We start from the raw sequence: 27,547 nt of genomic DNA on the forward strand, positions 1-27,547 counted from the left end.
CACTGCTGCACCCAGCCTGGCACCATGCAAAACCACTGCTGCACCCAGCCTGGCACCATGCAAAACCACTGCTGCACCCAGCCTGGCACCATGGGTAATCACTGCTGCACCCAGCCTGGCACCATGCATAATCACTGCTTCACCAGCCTGGCACCATGGGTAATCACTGCTGCACCCAGCCTGGCACCATGGGTAATCACTGCTGCACCCAGCCTGGCACCATGGGTAATCACTGCTGCACCCAGCCTGGCACCATGGGTAATCACTGCTGCACCCAGCCTGGCACCATGGGTAATCACTGCTGCACCCAGCCTGGCACCATGCATAATCACTGCTGCACCCAGCCTGGCACCATGGGTAATCACTGCTGCACCCAGCCTGGCACCATGCATAATTACTGCTGCACCCAGCCTGGCACCATGGGTAATCACTGCTGCACCCAGCCTGGCACCATGGGTAATCACTGCTGCACCCAGCCTGGTACCATGCAAAACCACTGTTGCACCCAGCCTGGCACCATGGGTAATCACTGCTGCACCCAGCCTGGCACCATGCGTAATCACTGCTGCACCCAGCCTGGCACCATGCGTAATCACTGTTGCACCCAGCCTGGCACCATGGGTAATCACTGCTGCACCCAGCCTGGCACCATGCGTAATCACTGCTGCACCCAGCCTGGCACCATGCAAAACCACTGTTGCACCCAGCCTGGCACCATGCAAAACCACTGTTGCACCCAGCCTGGCACCATGGGTAATCACTGCTGCACCCAGCCTGGCACCATGCGTAATCACTGCTGCACCCAGCCTGGCATCATGCGTAATCACTGCTGCACCCAGCCTGGCACCATGGGTAAACACTGCTGCACCCAGCCTGGCACCATGCGTAATCACTGCTGCACCCAGCCTGGCACCATGGGTAATCACTGCTGCACCCAGCCTGGCACCATGCGTAATCACTGCTGCACCCAGCCTGGCACCATGCGTAATCACTGCTGCACCCAGCCTGGCACCATGGGTAAACACTGCTGCACCCAGCCTGGCACCATGCGTAATCACTGCTGCACCCAGCCTGGCACCATGGGTAATCACTGCTGCACCCAGCCTGGCACCATGCAAAACCACTGCTGCACCCAGCCTGTCACCATGCACATACACCACCTACCTGTTGGTAACTGCTTTCAAACAAAGAACAGTACAAAACAGGAACAGGCCCTTCAGCCCTACAAACCTGTGCTGATCATGATGCCGGTGTAAACTTCCAGGGTCTGTATCCCTCTATTCCCATCTTATTCATGTATTCTTAAACAGCATTATCTTAACTGCATAGAATCATAGAATTTACAGAGCAGGAGGATATTCGGTCTGCGCCAGCCCTTGGAAAGAGCACCCTACTTAAGCCCTCACTTCCACCCTATCACCGTAACCCAATAACCCCTCCTAACCTTTTTGGTCACTAAGGGCAATTTAGCATGGCCAATCCACCTAACCTGCACGTCTTCGGACTGTGGAAGGAAACCGGAGCACCCGGAGGAAACCCACGCAGACACGGGGAGAACGTGCAGACTCCGCACAGACAGTGACCCAAGCCAGAAATCGAACCTGGGGCCCTGGAGCTGTGAAGCAATAGTGTTAACCACTGTGCTACCGTGCTGGCCTCATCCACCACCTCCCCCGGCTGCGAATTCCAGGCACTCACCACCCTATGTGCAAAAAACATGCCTCGCACATCTCCACTAAACTTTGCCCCTTGCACCTTAAACCTATGTCCCCTAGTAATTGACGCTTTCATCCTGGGAAAGATCTTCTTACCATCCACTCTGTCCATGCCCCTCATAACCTTGTAGACTTCTATCAGGTCACCCCTCAACCTTCGTCATTCCAGTGAGACAGAAATGTGTCAGTCACCATATTCCTTACCTCATGTCTATCAGTCCGGTCTCCATTCTCACTCTGATGGATCAATATTTCTTCAATGTTACATAACTGTATTTTGGGCATTTGCACAAATATTCTCTCATTTGCCACGTAACCGTACCCAATAATAACGCGCATTAATTCAGCCACAAGAAAAAAGCCCTGAAGGACTGCACCTCCTTTGGTGTCTTGTACTACGGACTTGAATAAAATAGTTGTTCTTCAGAATGTACGACTGAAAAGGGAGAATACTGATAAATGAGGTTGAAAACCAACAGACTAAAATACATTCTGACAATAATCAAATAATCCAACATTAAGAATCCAACATTAAGAACCCCAAAATAAAGAAAAAGCAAGGTCAATTATAGATGCTAAGTCACGGCAGTGATGATTGAAGCAATACCAGCTTTGCTCCTGGGCAGTGCCACTCTGTCATTTGCAATGAAGCAAAACAGCCCAGCTGTGCATGCACGACACGGAGAGCAAACACAGCCAGGTAAACTACAGAAATCCACACCATCCGAGGATACAGCAAAATCAGAAAAGGGTGTGCTTGTCACAAGCTTACCTTGAAGGGAACACAATGTAAGTATGTTGGAATATTTACAATACATTCTATCCCCAGCTGAGAAGATACAGAGCGTTGGGCGAGCTGATTGACATCAACTTTTTTTAACATTATCTTAAAGCTCCTTTTTATGTTGGCTTGATTTGAACTCAGTTCCTGTGGAAACATCTTCTGCAACAAGATCGAAGTGACTTAAACCTCTAAAGATGGCTCCTCCATCCCAAATTCATAGATCCAGAGTCTACATATCTGCCACTGGGAATGGAAGATAGATTTAGAAAAGTAAGTATTGGGAGCCGGTCTGAAAAAGTCCAAATAGAAACAGGCTTCATCCAACAAGAACAACTTGCATTTGCATGGCATCATGAACACAACAAAGCATCCCAAAGTTTTAATATTAAAGCAGCTTTCATAGTCACAGAATGCTCACAAAAACACTTCAAAAATCATCTGTCGTGATTTGCTGTCAGACAGCAAAGGAATCTTTGGGCAGCTGCTTTTGAATTTACAAAACAAATGCATGAAACAAAGTTCTACTTAAGAAGCCAGTGTTGTGATCCCATTCCACAACATGCACTAAAGCAACTCATCAAGGTCCCTGAGAACAGTTTTTCAAACTTTTTTCTCCGGGACCCATTTTTGCCAACCGGCCGACATTCGGGACCCACGCCATGTTCACTTACCTTGAATCCAAAAGGAGAACCTGCTTTGTCCTCACGATCTCACTCCAATCAGGTTCACAGGAGAGGGCAGTGTACATTTCAGGTGCAGAGTTCAGCCAGTTCCTTTGTGCAGTCTTAATCTTCGTGAGAATGGAAAACCCAACCTTGCACATGTAGGTCATCATGAAAGGCAATGGCAACAACATGCTTGTTTTACTCAGCACTGGATACGCCTGGGAAATGCTACTCCAGAATGCTGACAGCCTTGTGAGCTTTTGACATGTTTTTAATGTGCTGTCACAGGTCAAGTACAGCAGTGCAGTCTTTTCATTTGGAGTCAGCTGTAAGTTAATAATTAACTCTGGGGTCTCAAGCTGAAAAGGAATTTTTCACTCACCACTTCTCTTTCAAAATCTGAAATTTCTCCTCTTATTTATCAGTACTTCCCTGCATATAATGCATGGGCTTTGCATCCTTATTTACATTGGCACAATTGACAAAACCATACTTCAAGAAATCATCTTTATACTGCTTTGTTCCAGAGTTAAGTTGCTTCTTTGTAGGCTGTTAACCAGAGCTCCTGGAGCTCTGAAAATAGCTAACACTGGTCTGTCCTTCCCTGCGCTCTTGAGCAGCTCTCTCCAGCAGATTCTGATGTGAGATCCTAGCAGTAGATCCTAGAAACCCAGAATCCCTACAGTGCAGAAGGAGGCCATTCAGCCCATCGAGTTTGCACCAACCCTTCGAAACAACACCCTAACTAGGCCCAACACCCCAGCCTATCCCCGTAACCCCACCTAACCATTTATCAATAATAATAATCTTTATTGTCACAATTAGGCTTACATTAACACTGCAATGAAGTTACTGGTAAGGGCAATTTAGCACGGCCAATCCAGCTACTCTGCACAACTTTGGACTGTGGGAGGAAGCCCACGCAGACAAGGGGAGAATTTTCAAATTTCACAGTCACCCGAGGTCGGAATTGAAACTGGGTCCCTGCCGCTGTGAGGCAGCAGTGCTAACCACTATGCCACCATACCACCCCTACTCTGCCTATTTGTGTCTCTGGCTGTGTCTCCTTTTTGTAACAAAACGATCCATCTTCACAGTCCTCTTGCCTTGCTTGCCAGCAGTTAGAAAATGGAAGAAGCTCGCCTCCGTGATTTGGCTCCAAAAACAATTACATGCAGGATGTTTGAGGTCAGGTGTACATGCTGGGCGTGTTACCTGCTCACTGCTGCCATTTATGGCTGGAAGACTGCACACAGCCTCATTCCTTCTTATTTCAAAGGTGGCAGCAGCCGTCATTCTCAATAAAAATGCTGGTAGCGGTCGTTAGGCGCTTCTCCCACCAGTGCAGGAACGCCGTGACCGATCGCTCCTCGACACCCACACATGGGTTGCGACCCGGATTTTGAAAGACCCTGCCTGAGACAGCACCTTCAAAGTCCAAAGCTTCTACCAGCTAAAAGGAAAAGGGCGGCAGACACATGGGAACCTCACCACCTGTAAGTTCCTCTCCAAGTTACTCACCATCCTGACTTGGAAATATAATCGCTGTTCCTTCACTGTCGCTGGGTTGAAATCCTGGAACTCTCTCCCTAACAGCACTATGGGTGTACCTACACTACATGGCCCGCAGCAGTTCAAGAAGACAACTCACTACCACCGTCTGAAGGATAACAAATGCTGGCGTAGCCAACGCCACCCACATCGCAGTGTAAGAATGTTGCATTATTAAGGCCAAGGTGTGCATAGTTTGTGATTTTCGAGATCAGTCAAGTAGAGTCAGAGAGAAATTGCCCTGATTCGTGTCCAAGTAGCCAATTCCTACTGTTGCCTTGGTAATGCAAGGACAAAGCTCTCTGAGCCTAAAACCAGCTCTGATGGAGTCACCAAATCGGCTTCGAGATTACTGAGCTGTCATCAGAGGAAGCACACCAGATACCCAGAGGAACACGCTGACCGGTGTAAATTAAAAATAAATATATAGCTCAGAATGAACAGGCATTTGACATAAAATAAAGATAAGAATGGCTTTCCACTGCAACAAATCCATACGCCTTAGTAGCTTCTTGCCTCAAACTTGGTGCCATTTTTAAGTTTGGTTCAATCCCAAATGTTTATTGAGGAGGGAAAGAGAGAAAAGAAAAATTTATCGTGGCATCTTCTGATTATTGTTTAAGACAAGGTTGGTTACTTTGAAATCATAATTTGTTTTCTATTTATTCCTTTTATGGGATGTGGTGTCGCGGGTTAGGTCAGCATTTATTGCCCATCCCTAGTTGCCCTCGAGAATGTGGTGAAGAGCTGCCTTCTTGAACAGCTACAATCCATGGAGTGTAGGGACACCCACAGTGCTGTTGGGGAGGGAGCTCCAGGATGTTGCCCCGGTGACAGTGAAGGAGCAGCGATATATTTCCAAGTCAGGATGGTGAGTGACTTGGAGGGGAACCTCCAGGTGGTGGGGTTCCCAGGTAGCTGCTGCTCTTGTCCTTCTAGATGGTGGTGGTCATGGGTTTGGAAGGTGCTGACTAAGGAGCCTTGGTGAGTTACTGAGGTGCATCTTGTAGACGGTACACACGGCTGCCACTGTCCATCAACAGTGGATGGGTGAATGTTGAAGGTGGTGGATGGAGTGCCCATCATGTGGACTGATATGTCCTGGATGGGTTTGTTGGAGCTGCACTCACCCAGGCAAGTAGAGTGCTCCATCACACTCCTGACTTGTGGGTGGAGATGGTGTCCTGGGTTTGGGAGTCAGGCAATGAGTTGCTACTGCACAATTCCGAGTATCTGAACGCTGGCAGTAACTCACTGCATATTGATCAGTCTCAGTACGCGCATATCATTTTTAGCTTGATAGTTTCAAAGTTTAATTAGTCATTTAAAAGAAAAGGTTTTGCTTAATTTCAAAGATTCCTGTTGTGGAATTAAGCAGAACTAAGTTAATTGATGAGGTAAAACCAGACAATGCTCTGCTCAACAACAACTACCTGCACTTCTGTAGCATCAATGACAGAAAATCGCAATATACTTGTCAAAGCTGGAATACAAGAAGAGTTACAGGTAGTGACCAATGTTCAAAGAGATGGAGTTTGAGGGAGCTTGTGAAGAGAGGAAGGTGGAAAGAGTCCAGAAGAGGCTTCCATAAGAGGGTTCCAAAATGTTATGACACTGAAGATTCTGCCACCAATAGTGTCATGGAGGTATGGGTGATCTACCACTGATGGGATTGGAAAAGTAGTTCATGACAACTGGAACACAAGACTGAGTGGACGGAATTGCGGAGGCCAGGTCAAGTGATTGACAAATCGAAATTGTAAAATGAGAGCTTTGCAGGTCAACTTTGTGGAGGGGAGGGAAGGTCAGTGAGGCAGGGATATACTGCAGGCTGTAAGGATACCATCTATTATCAATTTTATCTCCATAGTTGAGGAAAGTGGATGTGTCCTTTGGAATGTGTGGATGGAGAGACCAGAAAAGGGAAAGAAAAGTGAATTAATTAGCTTGAAAGGGGTACGCATGAGAGAGAAAAATAGAAACCTCTATTTTTTTTTTTTTTTACACAATTTATTCTTTAATGCTTGTGGGCATCATTGGTAAGACCAGCATTTTTTGTCCTTTCCAAATTGCCCTTGAATTGAGGCCATTTCAGAAGGCAGTTAAAGGTCAACCGCATTGCTTTGAAACTGCAGACCAGACCAGGCAGCAACAGCAGAATTCTTCCCCAAAAGATCATTGGTGAACCAGATGGGTTTTTGTGACAATCGCTGATGGCTTCGTGGTCACTATTATTGAGACAATTTTATACACCTGACTCTAGCAACTGTATTTAAATTCTACCACCTGTCCTGAACTCAGGGCCCCCAGAGGATCAGCCAAGGTCTCTGGATTATTAGTCCAGTGACATTACCCCTATCGCACCATTAATCCCAAAACATTATATGTTTTCAAAAAGCACTTGGGGCAAAGGGGATCAAAGGATATGGGGGGAATGCAGGATTAGGCTACTGAGCTTGATGAGCAGCCATGATCATAACGAATGGTGGAGCAGGCTCGAGGGGCCAAATGGCCTCCTCCTGCCCCTACTTTCAATGTTTCGATATTAAAGAGAGTAGAGAGAGATGAAACAATGCTACTTGAGAGATGACAAATGAATCTTTGTCCTGCAGGAGAAGGAAGCTGCTGTGGCAAGATTTCAGTCACCACGATGCAGAAATAAATCTTCAGCAACTAATTGTACTCAGACAGTCTGAGTAATTAGAAAAGCACAGGCAGTTTAGAAACTGGAGGATAACATCTGGGAATAAAGACAAATCCCTTTAAACCATATTACTGAACAGTGGCATAGTACGGAGAACACACAGATATACGATTTGGAACTATTTCCCAGCTGTAGTGGAATTGCATTGTAACAGTGACACACAGGACAGTGGTCCACGTACACCAAAACCCTGCTGCCAACTCAACACAGTATGATTGCATTTCTTTTATAGTGCTTTGCTGGCTGTTTCAGAGGCCTGATTGCTGACCCATAGCAGAACCAATTTTGGCCGAATAATAGACCATGGTCAGGAGGAGCTCATTTAGCCAAGAGCCATCCATCACTGAGGAGTTCTTAAACCACGTTGTAAACAATAAGTGGTCAATTTACAATGTTAAGTGCAGCTGGACAGGTAAAGATTATTTGTGTAATTGAAGTGGAGATTTTAACTATAGCTAAAGGTTGATCATTTGCACTAATTGGATTAAATGTTCTTCAACTTTAAGTGGAAGGAACACAAACTTCCTGAGGTCAATGAGGGCAGAAAAGCAAGCTCCCCCCGCACTCCCCTCCCGAGAAAGGGCCCATAAATTGGGTGGATACTGAAAGGATGTTTTCCCTGTGGGAGAGACAAGAATGAGGGGCCATTGTTTAAAAATAAGGGCCCTCCCATTTAAGGTAAAGAGAATTTTTTTTATACCAGAGAGAAATGCGTCTTTCGAACTCTTCCCCAGAGAGTGGTGGAGGCAAAGTCATTGAATATCTTTTAAGGCAGATAGATTTTCGACCAACAAGAAAGTCTGAGGTTATTGGGAAAGTGGAGTTCAGAATCAATCAAATCAGCCGTGTTTTTATTGAATGGCAGAGCTGGTTCGACCATCCAAATAGCCGACTCCTGCCCATAATTTGTACCTTTGTACGTAATCGTTGGATTTCATTCTGCTTGTTGTAGCTTTTTAGATTCTCATGAGGGGAGGGAATGGGTGGCTCTTCTAACATGTCATTGTGCAGCGATTGCCCAGAAAATTTCATTATTTATGTCCTCCATAAGCCTCATGGGAGCTCATGACACGATGCTGTGTGGTACATGATGGTTTATGTCAGTGTTCTTCAAACCCGGGGGCGCGACCCGCGGGTGTCGGGAAGGTCATGGAGCCGCCCTTCGCGGCACTCCCGATCGCGCAAATCCCCGCGCAGCAGCCGGCTTTTAATAACGGCGGCTGCAAGTGGCCTTAAAATGGCCGCGAACATGTTAAAAAAAATAAATAAATAAATAAAAAATAAAAATAAAAAATTTTAAAAATCGCATTGCGCATGCGAGCACAACCATCGGCACGCATGCGCAGTGCTGCTGCTATTTGTTAAACAGTCGCACCTTTTTGTTTCAAGTTCGGGAGGGGTTTTATTCATTTAGTTTTTTATTTTTTTCATTCATTTTATTTACAAGTTCGGGGGGGTTTATTTGATAAACCTTTACGGGAAAAAAATACAGAACTTTGGACAGATGGAGACTCCATACTTTCCGACACAGGGAGGCTTCACCTTCATCCAACAGGTTCCATTGGAGGAGCGTGCACGAGGGCCAGAGGGACCCAAAACCATTGCCTCCATTTTGGTCAGCAGCAAACAAGGTAAGAGAAAATGGTGGGTCGCGCGGGTCGGCCGGCGTGGGTCGCTCAGGTCGGCCGGCGTGGGTCGCTCAGGTCGGCCGCGTTGGGTCGCTCAGGTCGGCCGGCGTGGGTCGCTCAGGTCGGCCGCGTTGGGTCGCTCAGGTCGGCCGGCGTGGGTCGCTCAGGTCGGCCGCGTTGGGTCGCTCAGGTCGGCCGCGTTGGGTCGCTCAGGTCGGCCGCGTTGGGTCGCTCAGGTCGGCCGCGTTGGGTCGCTCAGGTCGGCCGCGTTGGGTCGCTCAGGTCGGCCGCGTTGGGTCGCTCAGGTCGGCCCCGTTGGGTCGCTCAGGTCGGCCCCGTTGGGTCGCTCAGGTCGGCCCCGTTGGGTCGCTCAGGTCGGCCCCGTTGGGTCGCTCAGGTCGGCCGCGTTGGGTCGCTCAGGTCGGCCGCGTTGGGTCGCTCAGGTCGGCCGCGTTGGGTCGCTCAGGTCGGCCGCGTTGGGTCGCTCAGGTCGGCCGCGTTGGGTCGCTCAGGTCGGCCGCGTTGGGTCGCTCAGGTCGGCCGCGTTGGGTCGCTCAGGTCGGCCGCGTTGGGTCGCTCAGGTCGGCCGCGTTGGGTCCCGAGGGTCGGCCGGCGTGGGTCGCTCAGGTCGGCCGGCGTGGGCCCCAAAGGTTGGCCGCGTTGGTAGAAATGGGTCCCCGGAAAAAAAGTTTGAAGAACACTGGTTTATGTAATCACTGCCTTATTTTGATTCATATGAAAGTAAAGCAATCGAGTGATTATAAACTTACACTGAACTGTGTTGCAGTGTGTACTGACCTTGACAGCTTTGGAGTGTGGAGGAGAAATGGAGTACAAATTAAATTAGCACAATAGAAAATTGGCTAAAAATGTAATTCTTGATTTTTAATGCCCTCATATTTGTACAGAGCTGTGCTCAGTTTAAGATGATTTTAACTATACTTGGAGAGAGCAACACCTTTTTTAAAAATGGTAAATACTTGCCTGCTTGGGACAGAAGAGTTGGAAAATTTATGTAATTACAATGAAGTTGTGCGCACAACGCAATAATGATTTGCGCTGCAATGTATTTTGTTAAATTATTTGACTTGTATTAAAAATGCCCAAGAGAATATTTCACATTTATTTCCAGTGTGGCTTCAGTAATAGGACATGGATTTAATATCTTACCATATTCAATACCCTGCAAGCGGAGGAAAGATGAACAATTTACCTTATCTGTAGAGTTTACAGCCTGAGCTTGTTCTTGCGTTGGTGATATTACTGGAGAACCATCGTCATTCTGAAAAACAAGTACAGGTACAGGAATCTGAGGAAAGGGATTTACAAAGAGAAAGATAAGAATCAGGCCAGGACCTACTCAGTTAATGGTATGGCGTTGGGGAGAGTTATAGAACAAAGAGATCTAGGAGTACAGGTTCATAGCTCCTTGAAGGTGGAGTCGCAGGTGGACAGGGTGGTGAAGAAGGCATTCGGCATGCTTGGTTTCATTGGTCAGAACATTGAATACAGGAGTTGGGACGTCTTGTTGAAGTTGTACAAGACATTGGTATGGCCACACTTGGAATACTGTGTGCAGTTCTGGTCACCCTATTATAGAAAGGATATTATTAAACTAGAAAGAGTGCAGAAAAGATTTACTAGGGTGTTACCGGGACTTGATGGTTTGAGTTATAAGGAGAGGCTGGATAGACTGGGACTTTTTTCCCTGGAGCGCAGGAGGCTTAGGGGTGATCTTATAGAGGTCTATAAAATAATGAGGGGCATAGATAAGGTAGATAGTCAACATCTTTTCCCAAAGGTAGGGGAGTCTAAAACTAGAGGGCATAGGTTTAAGGTGAGAGGGGAGAGATTCAGAAGGGCCCAGAGGGGCAATTTCTTCACTCAGAGGGTAGTGAGTGTCTGGAATGTGCTGCCAGAGGTAGTAGTAGAGGCGGGTACAATTGTGTCTTTTAAAAAGCATTTAGATAGTTACATGGGTAAGATGGGTATAGAGGGTTATGGGCCAAGTGCGGGCAACTGGGACTAGCTTAATGGTAAAAACTGGGCGGCATGGACTGGCTGGGCCGAAGGGCCTGTTTCCATGCTGTAAACTTCTATGATTCTATGATTCTATTCTAAGCTCAGCCAGTGACTGCATGTTTTTCATGTTTAGTTCAGCATTGAGCAGGGAAACGCTGATTTCAATTTCCAGGCCACACCCATGCTGTCAGGGTAGAAATAGGCAGGAAATGCTGGGCCGGGCTGGTGCTGCCACTAAAGGCTGGCAAATCATTTGAGGGGCCAGGGTGCTGACGGATGTGTGCAGACTGCACTCAGCAGCGTTGTCCACGCCGTAAAAAAGACTGATCTTTTTTTTTTTATTTTAAATTTAGAGTACCCAATTCACTTTTTCCAATTAAGGGGCAATTTAGTGTGGCCAATTGACCTGCCCTGTACATCTTTGGGTTGTGGGGCGAAACCCACGCAAACACGGGGCGAATGTGCAAACTCCACACGGACAGTGACCCAGAGCCGTGAAGCAGCACTAACCACTCTGCCACGCTTGCTGCCCAAGACTGCTAATCTTGGCATAGGAACAACATTCACTTCAGTGAGGTAATGAAACCTTCACAAGATAGGAAGTGAATCTTCCAGAGCTCATCCTCAGTAGAAGCATTTGGGGAAAGAAAACACCAAAAGAAGAGAGTATTGTAAAGTGGGAGCCACTTAGACGTGGTTGTCAGAGTAGCATTCCTCTCACTTATCTCGATTGTAATAATCAATACATTCCTTTAATGATCATTGTTACTTTCTAAAATACCTGAGCTAATAAATGGCAATTACGTCAATTAAATGATATGTTCACAGGCCAATGTTTTATCATTAATATATGCAGCAATTTGTTGTTGATCATCTTCTTTTAGAAATTCTGAAAAGTCTTAATATTTAAAATACATTTCTTTTTTTAATTCATTCGCTGGATTTGGGCACATTTACTGACCATTCCTAATTGCCCCAAGAGTCAACGACTTTGCTGTGGACCCGGAGTCACGTGTAGGCCGGGTAAGGACAGCAGATTTCCTCCCCGAAAGGACATTAGTGAACCAGATGGGTTTTTACGACAATGGCTTCATGGTCATCATTAGACTTTTAATTCCATATTTTTATTGAGTTCAAATTTCACCGTCTGCCATAATGGAATTCGAATCTGGGTTGCCAGATGTTGGCATGGGACTCTGGATTATCTCGGGATTGTTAGTTCAGTGACTAGCACTATGCAGTCCCTTCTCGGAACACAAGACTTCGGAAGCAGGAGTAGATTACTCAGCACTTGGAGCCTAGGATCACAGCTGATTTGGTTGTGGAGTCAGTTCTACTTTTATGTCTGGCCCCATAATCTTTGTCTTTCAAAAATCTGTAACTCTGCCCTGAATAAGTTCAATGAACCAGCCTCCACTGCTTTGAGGTAGAGACACTGATTGAAGACCCTTGAGAGAAACATTGGAGTGAATTCTCCATCCCGGGATGGCTGAAGGGCATTTCCCGATGGGGCGGAGAATCAGACGTCCAGCGGGAATCAGGATCGGCACTGGGCTCTAATCCATTTTGGATGCTCCGATCCCCCACTGGTGGCAGGTTCAGGGTTTGCATCTATTTAGCGGGCCTGGCAACCTATTGTCCGGACTTCCAAGATTCTCCGGTCCTCTGGACCTGGAATCAGGTGGGTGGGAATCACAACAGGTCTCACGAAACGCGAGCCTGACACGTCGGACCTCGGGGTGGGCCAAGGGGGTAACTCCTTCAGGGAATTGGCCCCCAAAATTATTCCAAGGGCCACCCTCACCCCACCCACACTGCTCAACCCTCCTCTGCCAGACCCGCCCACATTCAAACGTGTGATTGCAATGTACTTACCTCGCTTTTATGTGGTTGATGTTTGTAAACATTGGGGTTTCAGCACTTGATTCATTCGTTTCCCTTCACGGGTGAGTGACGTTTAAGGCTGCAGCTGATTTGTGGAAGCTGTCAATCACAGCCCACAACAGGAAAGGAATGAATGGGTTGCAGCTACAGGATCGGATGGATTTGAACACAGGTCACTGCTGTTCTCATTCCAGGAATGGACACCTGGTGCTTCCAGGTAAATGTTACAACGGTGATTTCTGTCACTGCCGCTGTCTGGTCTGTTCTCCAGTCAGGGCCTTGCAGGGGGGTGGGTGTCTCCCCATCAAGGAGATCCAGGGGAGGTCTCCCCATGAGGGGGGGGGGGGCATCAGCTTTGACAAAGGGTCATCTGGACTCGAAATGTTAACTCCTTTCTCTCCCTACAGATGCTGCCAGACCTGCTGAGAATTTCCACCATTTTCTCTTTCCAACCTTTCACTCTTATACTGTGTTCCCTGGTTTTAGTCCCCACAAGTGGAAATATCCTCCCACATCGACCCCATCAACTCCCCTCAGGATCCAATATGTTTCAATAAGATCACCTCTCATTCTTCCAAACGTCAATGGGTATAGTTCCAACCTGCTCAACCTTTCTTCCTAATCCTTCTGAATCTTTCCTAATGATTCCAGGTCAAGTTGCATTTGGTCAGTTTTCAAGTGTGACCATATCAGTTGTGGGTGGATCCTTTACATTGGTAAAGAACATTCCACAAAGGTAAACCTGTTCATGTATACCAGTTAGTTTATATCCCCAAAATTATCATAATTCTAAAATCAGGCCACGATTATATAATGTTGGAGAAGAATAATTACGTTTTTGCATTAATTCGAGGACATAGTCATGCAAACAATGGAAAGATAATGTACTTGAGCCACAGGTTCATGTGAAATAGTTTTTTTTTAAAATAAAGAATTGGTGGCTTGTTCCTCTTTCGTCTCATTTCACTTTCCTGTATTCTCAACGTGCCCTTTTATGGGCACTGTATATGCTTCCATCCCCGGGGCTAATGAATAGCAACATCCCTCCTGTCCATCACCTTGGAACCTACCATGTTGTTGCAGAGTGAAGATAAACATAACCATAAATTTCCATTTCTGAAGTTGTCAAGTCAGCCTCGTGTGTTTTTATACATTTGGGAATTACTTTAAAAATAGTGTCCTATTCAGGAACAGACGTCATAACATATTAGAGCAACAGTAAGCTGTAATCATTGATGCTAAGCTGCAAATAACCCAGTCACTCTTACTCTAACTGCACTAAATGCATAACATTATCTTGTTGGCTGCAAAACTGTCTTATAAAAGGAGATTTTAGCTTAATACTTTAATTTCATGTCCTCTTGCAATTACGGTCTGTAATTCTGCTCAATTCACAAAGAACCCAATAAAACTAGGACATCGATTCTTGAATGAGCTTTCTGGAATCCTTGCACAAAGAGATTTCCCAGAGATTGCGAGTCTACTGCTAGTGGGAAAATGAACTTAAAATACAGAATTTCCTTTGTACGGTTCAGAATAGCCTGAAATTACACTTGATGCTGCAGCTTTTCAAGTATTAATTGCTTTCCCAAACTTTGACAGATAATGGATCCCTGCTTGATGTAACAATCTCCAATTCACGGAGACAGAACTGAATTATCATCATGGGGGAGAGAAGAAATAGATTCAATGTCCAGTCCGGTGCCCAGGGAAGAGATCAGGTATCTCTGTTTATGGAAAATCAGAGTGGACGTCCTCAACTAAACTGGTCACCATGCATTGGTGGTGGACACCAGCAGAAAGCAGGCAACATGCCAGGTTAAGCCTGTTCAAAACAATAGCTCGGCCTCAACTGAAGTATTGCTTCAAGATGTGGGTACCCACATGTTCAGAAGGATGTGAAGACATTAGAGAGGATGCAGAAAAGATTCATGTGCATGGTTCCAGGGATGAGGAACTTCAGTCATGTATCAGATTGGAGAAGTTGGGCGTTCTCCTTGGAGGATAGACTGTGCAGAGGAAATTTGATTGAGATATTCAAAATCATGAGGGATCTGGACAGGGCAGATTGGGAGAAACCAATCTCATTATTGGAAAGATTGAGAACCAGAGCGCACAGATTTAAAGTGACAAAATTAACAATGGTGCCATGAGCTTCAATTTCAATAAGAACTGGCTGGACGTGGCACCTGATTGGAACCACTTTCACCATGCCTCTCAGTATTGTGAAGAGCTAGATCACATTATCTCTCAATCTTCCTTGCTCCAAGTAAAGTAAATACCAAGTACGGTTGGTAAAAATAACCCCGTCCAACAAAGCTTTTCATCTTGCACTAATCAGGACTGATTCGCAGAATCACAAATACCAATTTGTTTAATTCCTGATCCAAGTTAGTTTCCAGAGTCAAGCTAGAATATTTTCCATCCAGCTATAGTGCACGCATGTTTCATGGTTTGTGCATCTTTAATGATCCCTGGTTTTCAATACCTCAAATTCAAAATTCTCATCATCATGCCCTTGACCTTTCCTGTGTCCTTTAACCTTTAATCCTGCCCAGCTAACTTGGAGCTTTTGTGCATCACCCTTTCTTCACCTCACAGCTGTGCCTTTAGCCATTCCCACCCCATTCTCTGGAATGTTCTCCTTAATCCCCTCCCCCTCTCTCCTACTTTAAAATCCTGCCCAACATGCAATTCTCCTATTAATATATCCGCGGCATTTAGCTTTGGTCTGATTTCTTCTCCGTTAAGTCACCTGTTTTGATATTGGAGAAGCTATATTGTCATAATCTAATGACAAAAATAATGCTCATAAATGCTAAAATCAAGAGAATTCAGTATCTTTATTTATAGTTTGACAGGAATAATTAAAGTAGCAACAAGCTTAAATGATTTTCACAGACAGATCAGACTGAAGTACTTATTGACATGTACTTTACATTTTAACATTTAGGTTTGGGTGAATCATCTATTTTCTTTCTCACTTGTCTGAATTTATTACATCAAACCTCCCACCATCCATTTATTAACTTTCAAGTGCTCAATATTTTTTCATTCCTGGAATAAGATTATGACCCTCTAATTCATAAGTGGTCTGTTATGATTTCATTAACTGAAGTGAAGCTTCTTAATGATGCTGAATCATGTCTAAACACAGTTCATTCAATATGTTTTCATCCTCCCTTCCTACATTAAAGGTGAGAAGTTATCAGTCAGAACCTAAGTCTCAATACTTGTCACTCACCAGCATCGAGAAAACCTGTTTCTGCAGCAGCGTCCAAGTGTGAGGAGTTACATCCCGTTTGATTGGAGACCAAGTGGAAACAAACCTTGGTCCCAGGGTGTGGCTTCAAGGTGTAGCCCACTGAGGTGCTGGGGAACCCACCCTGCAAGAGCCCAGATAGTTTCCTGTGCAAACTTCCCCTGGGAACCATCTGAAAACGTTCCAAATCCCCGCATATCGACTTTTTCAAAGAGAGTAGAGAGTGGCGAATATCGTGCCCCTGTTCAAAAAAGGGACTAGGGATAACCCTGGGAATTATAGGCCAATTAGTCTTACTTTGGTGGTAGGCAAAGTAATGGAAAGGGGACTGAAGGATAGGATTTCTGAGCATCTGGAAAGACACTGCTTGATTAGGGATAGTCAGCACGGATTTGAGAGGGGTAGGTCTTGCCTTACAAATCTTATTGAATTCTTTGAGGAGGTGACCAAGCATGTGGATGAAGGTAAAGCAGTGGATGTAGTGTACATGGATTTTAGTAAGGCATTTGATAAGGTTCCCCATGGTAGGCTTCTGCAGAAATTAAGGAGGCATGGGATAGTGGGAAATTTGGCCAGTTGGATAACGAACTGGCTAACCGATAGAAGTCAGAGAGTGGTGGTGGATGGCAAATATTCAGCCTGGATCCCAGTTACCAGTGGCGTACCGCAGGGATCAGTTCTGGGTCCTCTGCTGTTTGTGATTTTCATTAATGACTTAGATGAGGGAGTTGAAGGGTGGGTCAGTAAATTTGCAGACGATACGAAGATTGGTGGAGTTGTGGATAGTAAGGAGGGCTGTTGTCGGCTGCAAAGAGACATAGATAGGATGCAGAGCTGGGCTGAGAAGTGGCAGATGGAGTTTAACCCTGAAAAGTGTGAGGTTGTCCATTTTGGAAGGACAAATATGAATGCGGAATACAGGGTTAACGGTAGAGTTCTTGGCAATGTGGAGGAGCAGAGAGATCTTGGGGTCTATGTTCATACATCTTTGAAAGTTGCCACTCAAGTGGATAGAGCTGTGAAGAAGGCCTATGGTGTGCTCGCGTTCATTAACAGAGGGATTAAATTTAAGAGCAGTGAGGTGATGATGCAGCTGTACAAAACTTTGGTAAGGCCACATTTGGAGTACTGTGTACAGTTCTGGTCACCTCATTTTAGGAAGGATGTGGAAGCTTTGGAAAAGGTGCAAAGAAGATTTACCAGGATGTTACCTGGAATGGAGAGTAGGTCTTATGAGGAAAGGTTGAGGGTGCTAGGCCTTTTCTCATTAGAACGGAGAAGGATGAGGGGCGACTTGATAGAGGTTTATAAGATGATCAGGGGAATAGATAGAGTAGACAGTCAGAGACTTTTTCCCCAGGTGGAACAAACCATTACAAGGGGACATAAATTTAAGGTGGAAGATATAGGAGGGATATCAGAGGTAGGTTCTTTACCCAGAGAGTAGTGGGGGCATGGAATGCACTGCCTGTGGAAGTAGTTGAGTCGGAAACATTAGGGACCTTCAAGCAGCTATTGGATAGGTACATGGATTACGGTAAAATGATATAGTGTAGATTTATTTGTTCTTAAGGGCAGCACGGTAGCATTGTGGATAGCACAATTGCTTCACAGCTCCAGGGTCCCAGGTTCGATTCCGGCTTGGGTCACTGTCTTTGCGGAATCTGCACGTCCTCCCTGTGTGTGCGTGGGTTTCCTCCGGGTGCTCCGGTTTCCTCCCACAGTCCAAAGATGTGCAGGGTAGGTGGATTGGCCATGATAAATTGCCCTTGGTGTTGGGTGGAGGTGTTGAGTTTGGGTAGGGCGCTCTTTCCAAGAGCCGGTGCAGACTCAGGGGGCCGAATGGCCTCCCTCTGCACTGTAAATTCAATGATAATCTATGATTAATCTAGGACAAAGGTTCGGCACAACATCATGGGCCGAATGGCCTGTTCTGTGCTGTATTTTCTATGTTCTAAAACGTGATCGAAATCACAAACTTCAGCTGGGTCCAACTGGGAAACACCAATAGTTACCCAGAAAAACCTCTCAATCTCTGGGTAGATGTTGCACAGGTCCAGGGGACTCCCCCTTACACCCCCCCCCCCCCTTACACCCCTCCTCCCCCCCCCATGACTCTCCCACCCTCCAGGGGTCTCACAACACACTATCCTGAAGGGAGCTCTCCATCCCATGGGATTCCTCCCCACGCCCCATGCAATCCTCCAATGTCTGACCTGACCCAATGTCTTCATCCAACCACCCCCAGTCCTGCCCACTTACATTGCCAAAGACTCTTAAACCTGGCTGGACTGTAAACCTACCTGCTTCATGGCAGCTAGTGCCATATAAACTGGACTGATGGACTGTGGCTTCCTTTCCTTCAATGGAGCAGCCTTTTGATGCGAGACCCCGGGCAGCACACTGCCCTACCCAGTTCTTGCCTGGCTTGTATTGCCTGTAGTTCAGGGTAGGTACTTTTGAGCAGAATGACAACTCAATTGCCACCCCAACGAAAGTTATTTTGTGTTGTACAAGGGAAACGCAGCCATGTACTCGATACTAAATTGGTGGTTGATCAGTGATTGCAGTGATGGCTGTATTCGCTGTAAATTGACTCTTGCTGTGTATTTTCTTTACACAACACATTGATTGATCTTATCATTTATTTTAATACTGAGGTACGGTAATGACTGCATTCTGTGCGTAATTCATCTTAGAAAACAAACAACAACTTGTATTTATTTATTCCCTGACGATTTTCCAATGTCATTGCTCATGGACCCAAAATGTTTCCCTCTTTCTACAACTACCTTTCTGCTCTTGAGCCACTAATTATTTCTGCCACTTACTTTTTTAATACTTTCACCCCTGACCACACTCCTTTCCTCTTTCTCGCTACCCCTCACACTTGCTTTTGTCACCCTTGCTTTTGTCACTTCTGTTCCTCAACCCCTCATGGATCTCCTTTATTGTCTCGATCTCTCTCACATACCCGGTCTTTCTCCCAAATCCCAACGACCCCTGGGAGTCACACAAACCATCAGAATAACTGAATCCATGTCAAACTATGACCCAGGTCAAGAGTTATGTGAACAAGAGAGCAGATCCTCAGCCATCTTGAACAAACTTCCAACATTCCCAACCATTAATGCACATTACAAATTACTGTAAAAACGCCCAGTCTGTGAATATTTAACGACATGTGTTGGATGAACAGTCACAAAGGTTAACATTGTATATTATGTTGCATCAGATGAATGGTTCCAGTATTAAAATGATTAACCGCATGGAAGAAATCATCAACCATGCCTTTCAGAAATGTCCAAATATTTCACATGCAATGAATTATTTTGAAGTACAGACAATGTTGTTTCATGAGCAAAAATTAAACCAAATTACACAGCCAGAAGTCGCAAAAAGCAATGAAATGAATGCTCAATTTTCTTTAACTAATTTTTGCACTGAGCAGAATCTCCTGTCCAACTTGGTGTCCTGCAGGGGGTCTTTAAATCTACCTGAACTGGCAGAGGATGCCTCAACCTAACCTCTCAACAATAGGTTGCAGCTTTCGCACCGCTGCCTGTGAGGGAGAGTTCCAGAGTCAGGGTCTCGAACAAATCCTCCCAACTCAGAAGCAGGAGGGTCAAACAGGCAGCTGAGAATATGGACCGTGATAGGGTGGATGTGGACCGTGATAGGGTGGGGTGGACGTGGACCGCGATAGGGTGCGGTGGACGCAGACCGCGATAAGGTGGGGTGGACGCAGACCGCGATAGGGTGGGTTGGACGTGGACCGCGATAGGGTGCGGTGGACGCAGACCGCGATAAGGTGGGGTGGACGCGGACCGCGATAGGGTGGGTTGGACGTGGACCGCGATAGGGTGGGGTGGACGCAGACCGCGATAAGGTGGGGTGGACGCAGACCGCGATAGGGTGGGGTGGACGCAGACTGCGATAGGGTGGGATGGGCGCAGACCGCGGTAGGGTGGGATGGGCGCAGACTGCGATAGGGTGGGATGGGCGCAGACTGTGATAGGGTGGGGTGGACGTAGACCGCGATAGGGAGGGATGGACGCAGACCGTGATAGGGTGGGATGGGCGCAGACTGCGATAGGGTGGGGTGGAAGCAGACTGTGATAGGGTGGGGTGGACGCAGACTGTGATAGGGTGGGTTGGACGCAGACTGTGATAGGGTGGGGTGGACGTGGACCGCGAAAGGGTGGGGTGGACGTGGACCGCGAAAGGGTGGGGTGGATGCGGACAGCTATAGGGTGGGATGGACGTGGACAGCTATAGGGTGGGGTGGACGCAGACTGCGATAGGGTGGGATGGACGCAGACCGCGATAGGGTGGGGTGGACGCAGACCGCGATAGGGTGGGGTGGACGCAGACCGCGATAGGGTGGGGTGGACGCAGACCGCGATAGGGTGGGGTGGACGCAGACCGCGATAGGGTGGGATGGACGCAGACTGCGATAGGGTGGGATGGGCGCAGACTGCGATAGGGTGGGATGGGCGCAGACTGCGATAGGGTGGATGTGGACCGTGATAGGGTGGGATGGACGCAGACCGCGATAGGGTGGGGTGGACGCAGACCGCGATAGGGTGGGGTGGACGCAGACCGCGATAGGGTGGGATGGGCGCAGACCGCGGTAGGGTGGGATGGGCGCAGACTGCGATAGGGTGGGGTGGATGCAGACTGCGATAGGGTGGGGTGGACGCAGACCGCGATAGGGTGGGGTGGACGCAGACCGCGATAGGGTGGGGTGGACGCAGACCGCGATAGGGTGGGGTGGACGCAGACCGCGATAGGGTGGGATGGGCGCAGACTGCGATAGGGTGGGATGGACGCAGACTGCGATAGGGTGGGATGGACGCAGACTGCGATAGGGTGGGATGGGCGCAGACTGCGATAGGGTGGGATGGACGCAGACTGCGATAGGGTGCGGTGGACGCAGACTGCGATAGGGTGCGGTGGACGCAGACAGCGATAGGGTGGGATGGACGCAGACCGCGATAGGGTGGGATGGGCGCAGACCGCGATAGGGTGGGGTGGACGCAGACTGCGATAGGGTGGGATGGGCGCAGACTGTGATAGGGTGGGGTGGATGCAGACAGCGATAGGGTGGGATGGGCGCAGACTGTGATAGGGTGGGGTGGACGCAGACTGCGATAGGGTGGGGTGGACGCAGACTGCGATAGGGTGGGATGGGCGCAGACCGCGATAGGGTGGGGTGGACGCAGACTGGGATAGGGTGGGGTGGACGTGGACTGCGATAGGGTGGGATGGGCGCAGACTGCGATAGGGTGGGGTGGACGCAGACTGTGATAGGGTGGGATGGACGTGGACTGCGATAGGGTGGGATGGGCGCGGACCGCGATAGGGTGGGATGGGCGCGGACTGCGATAGGGTGGGGTGGACGTGGACTGCGATAGGGTGGGGTGGACGCAGACTGCGATAGGGTGGGATGGGCGCAGACCGCGATAGGGTGGGATGGGCGTGGACTGCGATAGGGTGGGGTGGACGTGGACTGCGATAGGGTGGGATGAGCGCGGACCGCGATAGGGTGGGATGGGCGCAGACTGCGATAGGGTGCGGTGGACGCAGACCGCGATAGGGTGGGATGGGCGCAGACTGCGATAGGGTGGGGTGGACGCAGACTGCGATAGGGTGGGGTGGACGCAGACTGCGATAGGGTGGGGTGGGCACAGACTGCGATAGGGTGGGATGGACGCAGACCGCGATAGGGTGGGGTGGACGCAGACTGTGATAGGGTGGGATGGACGCAGACCGCGATAGGGTGGGATGGACGCAGACTGCGATAGGGTGGGGTGGGCGCAGACCGCGATAGGGTGGGATGGGCGCAGACTGCGATAGGGTGGGGTGGGCGCAGACTGCGGTAGGGTGGGGTGGACGCAGACTGCGATAGGGTGGGATGGACGCAGACCGCGATAGGGTGGGATGGGCGCAGACCGCGATAGGGTGGGATGGGCGCAGACTGCGATAGGGTGGGGTGGGCACAGACTGCGATAGGGTGGGGTGGGCACAGACTGCGATAGGGTGGGGTGGGCGCAGACTGCGATAGGGTGGGGTGGACGCAGACTGCGATAGGGTGGGGTGGGCGCAGACTGCGATAGGGTGGGGTGGGCGCAGACTGCGATAGGGTGGGATGGACGCAGACTGCGATAGGGTGGGGTGGACGCAGACTGCGATAGGGTGGGGTGGGCGCAGACTGCGATAGGGTGGGATGGGCGCTGACCGCGATAGGGTGGGATGGACGCAGACAGCGATAGGGTGCGGTGGACGCAGACCGCGATAGGGTGGGATGGGCGCAGACAGCGATAGGGTGGGATGGACGCAGACTGCGATAGGGTGGGATGGACGCAGACTGCGATAGGGTGCGGTGGACGCAGACAGCGATAGGGTGGGATGGGCGCAGACAGCGATAGGGTGGGATGGGCGCAGACAGCGATAGGGTGGGATGGGCGCAGACCGCGATAGGGTGCGGTGGACGCAGACAGCGATAGGGTGGGGTGGACGCAGACTGCGATAGGGTGGGATGGGCGCAGACAGCGATAGGGTGGGATGGACGCAGACTGCGATAGGGTGCGGTGGACGCAGACCGCGATAGGGTGGGATGGGCGCAGACAGCGATAGGGTGGGATGGACGCAGACTGCGATAGGGTGGGATGGACGCAGACTGCGATAGGGTGGGATGGACGCAGACTGCGATAGGGTGGGATGGGCGCAGACTGCGATAGGGTGGGATGGACGCAGACTGCGATAGGGTGCGGTGGACGCAGACAGCGATAGGGTGGGATGGACGCAGACCGCGATAGGGTGGGATGGGCGCAGACCGCGATAGGGTGCGGTGGACGCAGACCGCGATAGGGTGGGATGGGCGCAGACAGCGATAGGGTGGGATGGACGCAGACTGCGATAGGGTGGGATGGACGCAGACTGCGATAGGGTGGGATGGACGCAGACTGCGATAGGGTGGGATGGGCGCAGACTGCGATAGGGTGGGATGGACGCAGACTGCGATAGGGTGCGGTGGACGCAGACAGCGATAGGGTGGGATGGGCGCAGACCGCGATAGGGTGGGATGGGCGCAGACTGCGATAGGGTGGGGTGGACGCAGACTGCGATAGGGTGGGATGGGCGCAGACCGTGATAGGGTGGGGTGGATGCAGACAGCGATAGGGTGGGATGGGCGCAGACTGTGATAGGGTGGGGTGGACGCAGACTGCGATAGGGTGGGGTGGACGCAGACTGCGATAGGGTGGGGTGGACGCAGACTGCGATAGGGTGAGATGGGCGCAGACCGCGATAGGGTGGGGTGGACGTGGACTGCGATAGGGTGGGATGGGCGCAGACTGCGATAGGGTGGGGTGGACGCAGACTGTGATAGGGTGGGATGGACGTGGACTGCGATAGGGTGGGATGGACGTGGACTGCGATAGGGTGGGATGGGCGCGGACCGCGATAGGGTGGGATGGGCGCAGACTGTGATAGGGTGGGGTGGGCGCAGACTGCGATAGGGTGGGATGGACGCAGACCGCGATAGGGTGGGGTGGACGCAGACCGCGATAGGGTGGGATGGGCGCAGACTGCGATAGGGTGGGGTGGGCACAGACCGCGATAGGGTGGGGTGGGCGCAGACCGCGGTAGGGTGGGGTGGGCGCAGACTGCGATAGGGTGGGGTGGGCGCAGACTGCGATAGGGTGGGATGGACGCAGACTGCGATAGGGTGGGATGGACGCAGACCGCGATAGGGTGGGGTGGACGCAGACTGCGATAGGGTGGGGTGGGCACAGACCGCGGTAGGGTGGGGTGGGCGCAGACCGCGATAGGGTGGGGTGGGCGCAGACTGCGATAGGGTGGGGTGGGCGCAGACTGCGATAGGGTGGGGTGGACGCAGACTGCGATAGGGTGGGGTGGACGTGGACCGCGATAGGGTGGGGTGGGCGCAGACTGCGATAGGGTGGGGTGGACGCAGACTGCGATAGGGTGGGGTGGGCGCAGACTGCGATAGGGTGGGGTGGACGTGGACCGCGATAGGGTGGGGTGGGCGCAGACTGTGATAGGGTGGGGTGGACGCAGACTGCGATAGGGTGGGGTGGGCGCAGACTGCGATAGGGTGGGGTGGGCGCAGACCGCGATAGGGTGGGGTGGGCGCAGACTGCGATAGGGTGGGATGGGCGCAGACTGCGATAGGGTGGGATGGGCGCAGACTGCGATAGGGTGGGGTGGACGCAGACCGCGATAGGGTGGGGTGGGCGCAGACTGCGATAGGGTGGGGTGGACGCAGACCGCGATAGGGTGGGGTGGGCGCAGACTGCGATAGGGTGGGGTGGACGCAGACTGCGATAGGGTGGGGTGGACGCAGACTGCGATAGGGTGCGGTGGACGCAGACCGCGATAGGGTGGGATGGACGCAGACTGCGATAGGGTGGGATGGGCACAGACTGCGATAGGGTGGGGTGGACGCAGACTGCGATAGGGTGGGGTGGACGCAGACCGCGATAGGGTGGGGTGGGCGCAGACTGCGATAGGGTGGGGTGGACGCAGACCGCGATAGGGTGGGATGGACGCAGACTGCGATAGGGTGGGATGGGCACAGACTGCGATAGGGTGGGGTGGACGCAGACTGCGATAGGGTGGGTTGCAGGAAGTTAGGCTTTTGATTATACAGATAATAACATTCTGACTGTTGACTGTGAAGAATATATCACGGAAAAACTGAACCTGTAACAGCAGTGAACAAGTGAAGATCACCAGCTGGTCCAGGATTGGGCAACATTTCCCTGTCTGCGGCATCTCGCTTTGAAGTAAGTATAAATTGGACAGTGCATTTATTTTCTCTTGTGTGCGGCCAAGCAGGAAGTCACATGTGTGTCATTCAGAAACCAGGCCACCTGCACCGTCAATGCAACACAAGAAATAGAAGCTAAAAGGACCTACAACAAGAAGAAACTGATGGCAGAAGAGGGAAGTAAATAAACGGTGCCCACAGAGGTGATTTTATAAATCACGTATCACAAATCAAACTTCCTACGTTTATAAATAGATGCTAGCCAGGAGCGAGAGTGAATAAATATCCTGACCACACAATTAGCAATAGCTACACTCTCCAATAGACATGACTGCTGATTAATTGGTTATCCTCATTCGCAGGAGAAATCTTATCCCACTACATGAATGTTTATGATGCGTGTCTTCAACATGATCTCAAATCTCCGGGACAAATTTCAAGCTTGGACTGACAAGTAACATTCCTGCCACACAAGTGCAGGCAATGACTACCTTCCACAAGAGAACCTAACCACCATCCTTTGCCATTCAATGGCACTACCATCACCGAATCCCCCACTATCACTGACCAGAAACAGGATTGAACCAGCCATAGAAATAGTGTGACGACCAGAGCACGTCAGGCGTTGGACATTCTGGGGTGAGTAACTCACCTCCTGACCCTCCAAAGCCTGTCCATCATCTACAAGGCACAAGTCAGGATAGTGATGGAATACTCTCCACTCGCCTGGATGAGCGCAGCTCCAACAACACTCAAGAACCTCAGCACCATCCAGGAAAATGATTTGCACCACACCCACCACCATCAAAATTCACTCCCTCCATCGCCAACACACAGTGGAGCCATGTGTATCATCTACAAGATGCACTGCAGGAACTCACCAAGGCCTCCTTAGGCAGCACCTTCCAAACTCACAAACACAACAATCTTGAAGGACAAGAGCAGCAGATACCTGGGAACCCCACCACCTGGAGGTTCCCCACCAAGTCACTCGCCACCCTGACTTGCCATTCCTTCATTGTCGCTGGGGCAACATCCTGCAACTCCCTCCCTAACAGCACAGTGGGTGTACCTATACCTCAAGGACTGCAGCAGTTCAAGAAGGCAGCTCACCACCACCTTCTGAAGGGCAACTAGGGTTGGGCAATAAATGCTGACCTAACCAGCGGCACCCACATCCCATAAATTAATTTAAAAAGGCACCTCAATCAGCTCCTATTTAAGCCTTCTCTGCTCCAGCCTTGGCAGTCTCTTTTCATAGCTCAAATGCTCCATCCCAGGCAAGTCTTCTTGAATCTCCACTGCACTCTCTCTGGTGCAGTCACTTCCTTGCTATAGTGAGGCGAGCAGAACTGCACACAGTACTCCACCTGTGGCCTAACTAAAGGTTTGTACAGGCCCAGCTCTAATATAACCTCCTTGCTCTTCTAAGTTATTCCACGACTGATAAAGGCAAGTGTCCTGTATGCCTCAATTATCCCATTAATCTGTCCTCCTCTCTTCAGGGATCAGCACCCCAAGATTCCTCTGAGCTTCCAAGTGGCCTGCCATTCCCTTGTCCTGTTACTCCTTCCAAGTGCATCATCTTGCACTTTTCAGGGTTAAATTTCATCTGCCGCTGACTGACCAACCCATCGATATCTTCCTGTAACCCAAGATCTGTTTTCCTCACTAATCTTTGTGTTATCCGCAAACTTACTCATCAACTCCCATATTCTCATCTATATCGCTTGTACATATCTCACGAACAACAAGGGACCTAGCACTGATCCCTGTGGTACGTCACTGGACACTAGCCTTCAATCACATGAACAGTCTTCTACCACCACCCTCTGTCTCCTACCACTAAACCGGTTTTAGATCCAACTTGCCAAGTTACCCTGGATGGCATGTGCTTTTACCTTCTGTATCAGTCTCCCATTTGGGACCTTGTCAAATCAACTGCACTAGCTTCATCTACACACCTGGTCACCACCTCAAAAAATTAAATCAAATTTCTTAGGCATGACCTCCCTCTGACAAAGACAAGTTGACTATCCCTGATCAAATTTTGCCTCTCCAAATGGAGAATTTTCTCCAATTTTTTCCCCATCACTGATGTGAGACTCACTGATCTGTAATTCCCCAGTTTATCTCTACCACCCTTCTTGAAAAGTGGAACCACACTAGTTGTCCTCCAATTCCCTGTGGCCAGAGAGGAATTAAAAATTTGAGTCAGAGCCCCTATAATTTCCTTCCTTGCCCCCACAGCAGTTGGGGATACAACTTATTTGGACCTGGGGACTTGTCCACTTTCAAGCCCGCCCGCCAAAACCTCAAATCCTCCTCACTCCCGATGTCAAACTGTTCAAGAACCTCGGAGTCCCTCTTCCCGAATTCCGTACCTACATCCTCCTTCTCCCAACTGAAGACAGATGCGAATTACTCATTTAACATCCGACCAATGTCCTCCAGTGCATTGCACTGATTGCCCCCCTTGGTCCCTAACGGGCCGGCTCTTTGCTCGGGTATCCATTTCCCCTTAATATACTTTTA

The 27,547-nt window shown here is 49.5% G+C and overlaps 1 protein-coding gene across 6 annotated transcripts in view; it reads right to left on the reverse strand.

The window, feature by feature from the left end:
• The window catches only part of ccser2a (coiled-coil serine-rich protein 2a), an 883,756-nt gene that overhangs the window by 237,456 nt on the left and 618,753 nt on the right, over positions 1-27,547 (reverse strand). For 5 of the 6 annotated variants that reach the window (XM_072491377.1, XM_072491379.1, XM_072491376.1 and 2 more), the window contains exon 8: positions 10,261-10,329. The exons of the other annotated variant lie outside the window; for it this stretch is intronic. In XM_072491377.1, coding sequence (XP_072347478.1) covers positions 10,261-10,329 — 69 coding nt within the window. The remainder of the gene's footprint in view (positions 1-10,260; positions 10,330-27,547) is intronic. 6 annotated transcript variants of the gene reach the window in all.

The sequence above is a fragment of the Scyliorhinus torazame genome, chromosome 28, assembly GCF_047496885.1.
Source record: "Scyliorhinus torazame isolate Kashiwa2021f chromosome 28, sScyTor2.1, whole genome shotgun sequence".
Classification (NCBI taxonomy): Eukaryota; Metazoa; Chordata; class Chondrichthyes; order Carcharhiniformes; family Scyliorhinidae; genus Scyliorhinus; species Scyliorhinus torazame.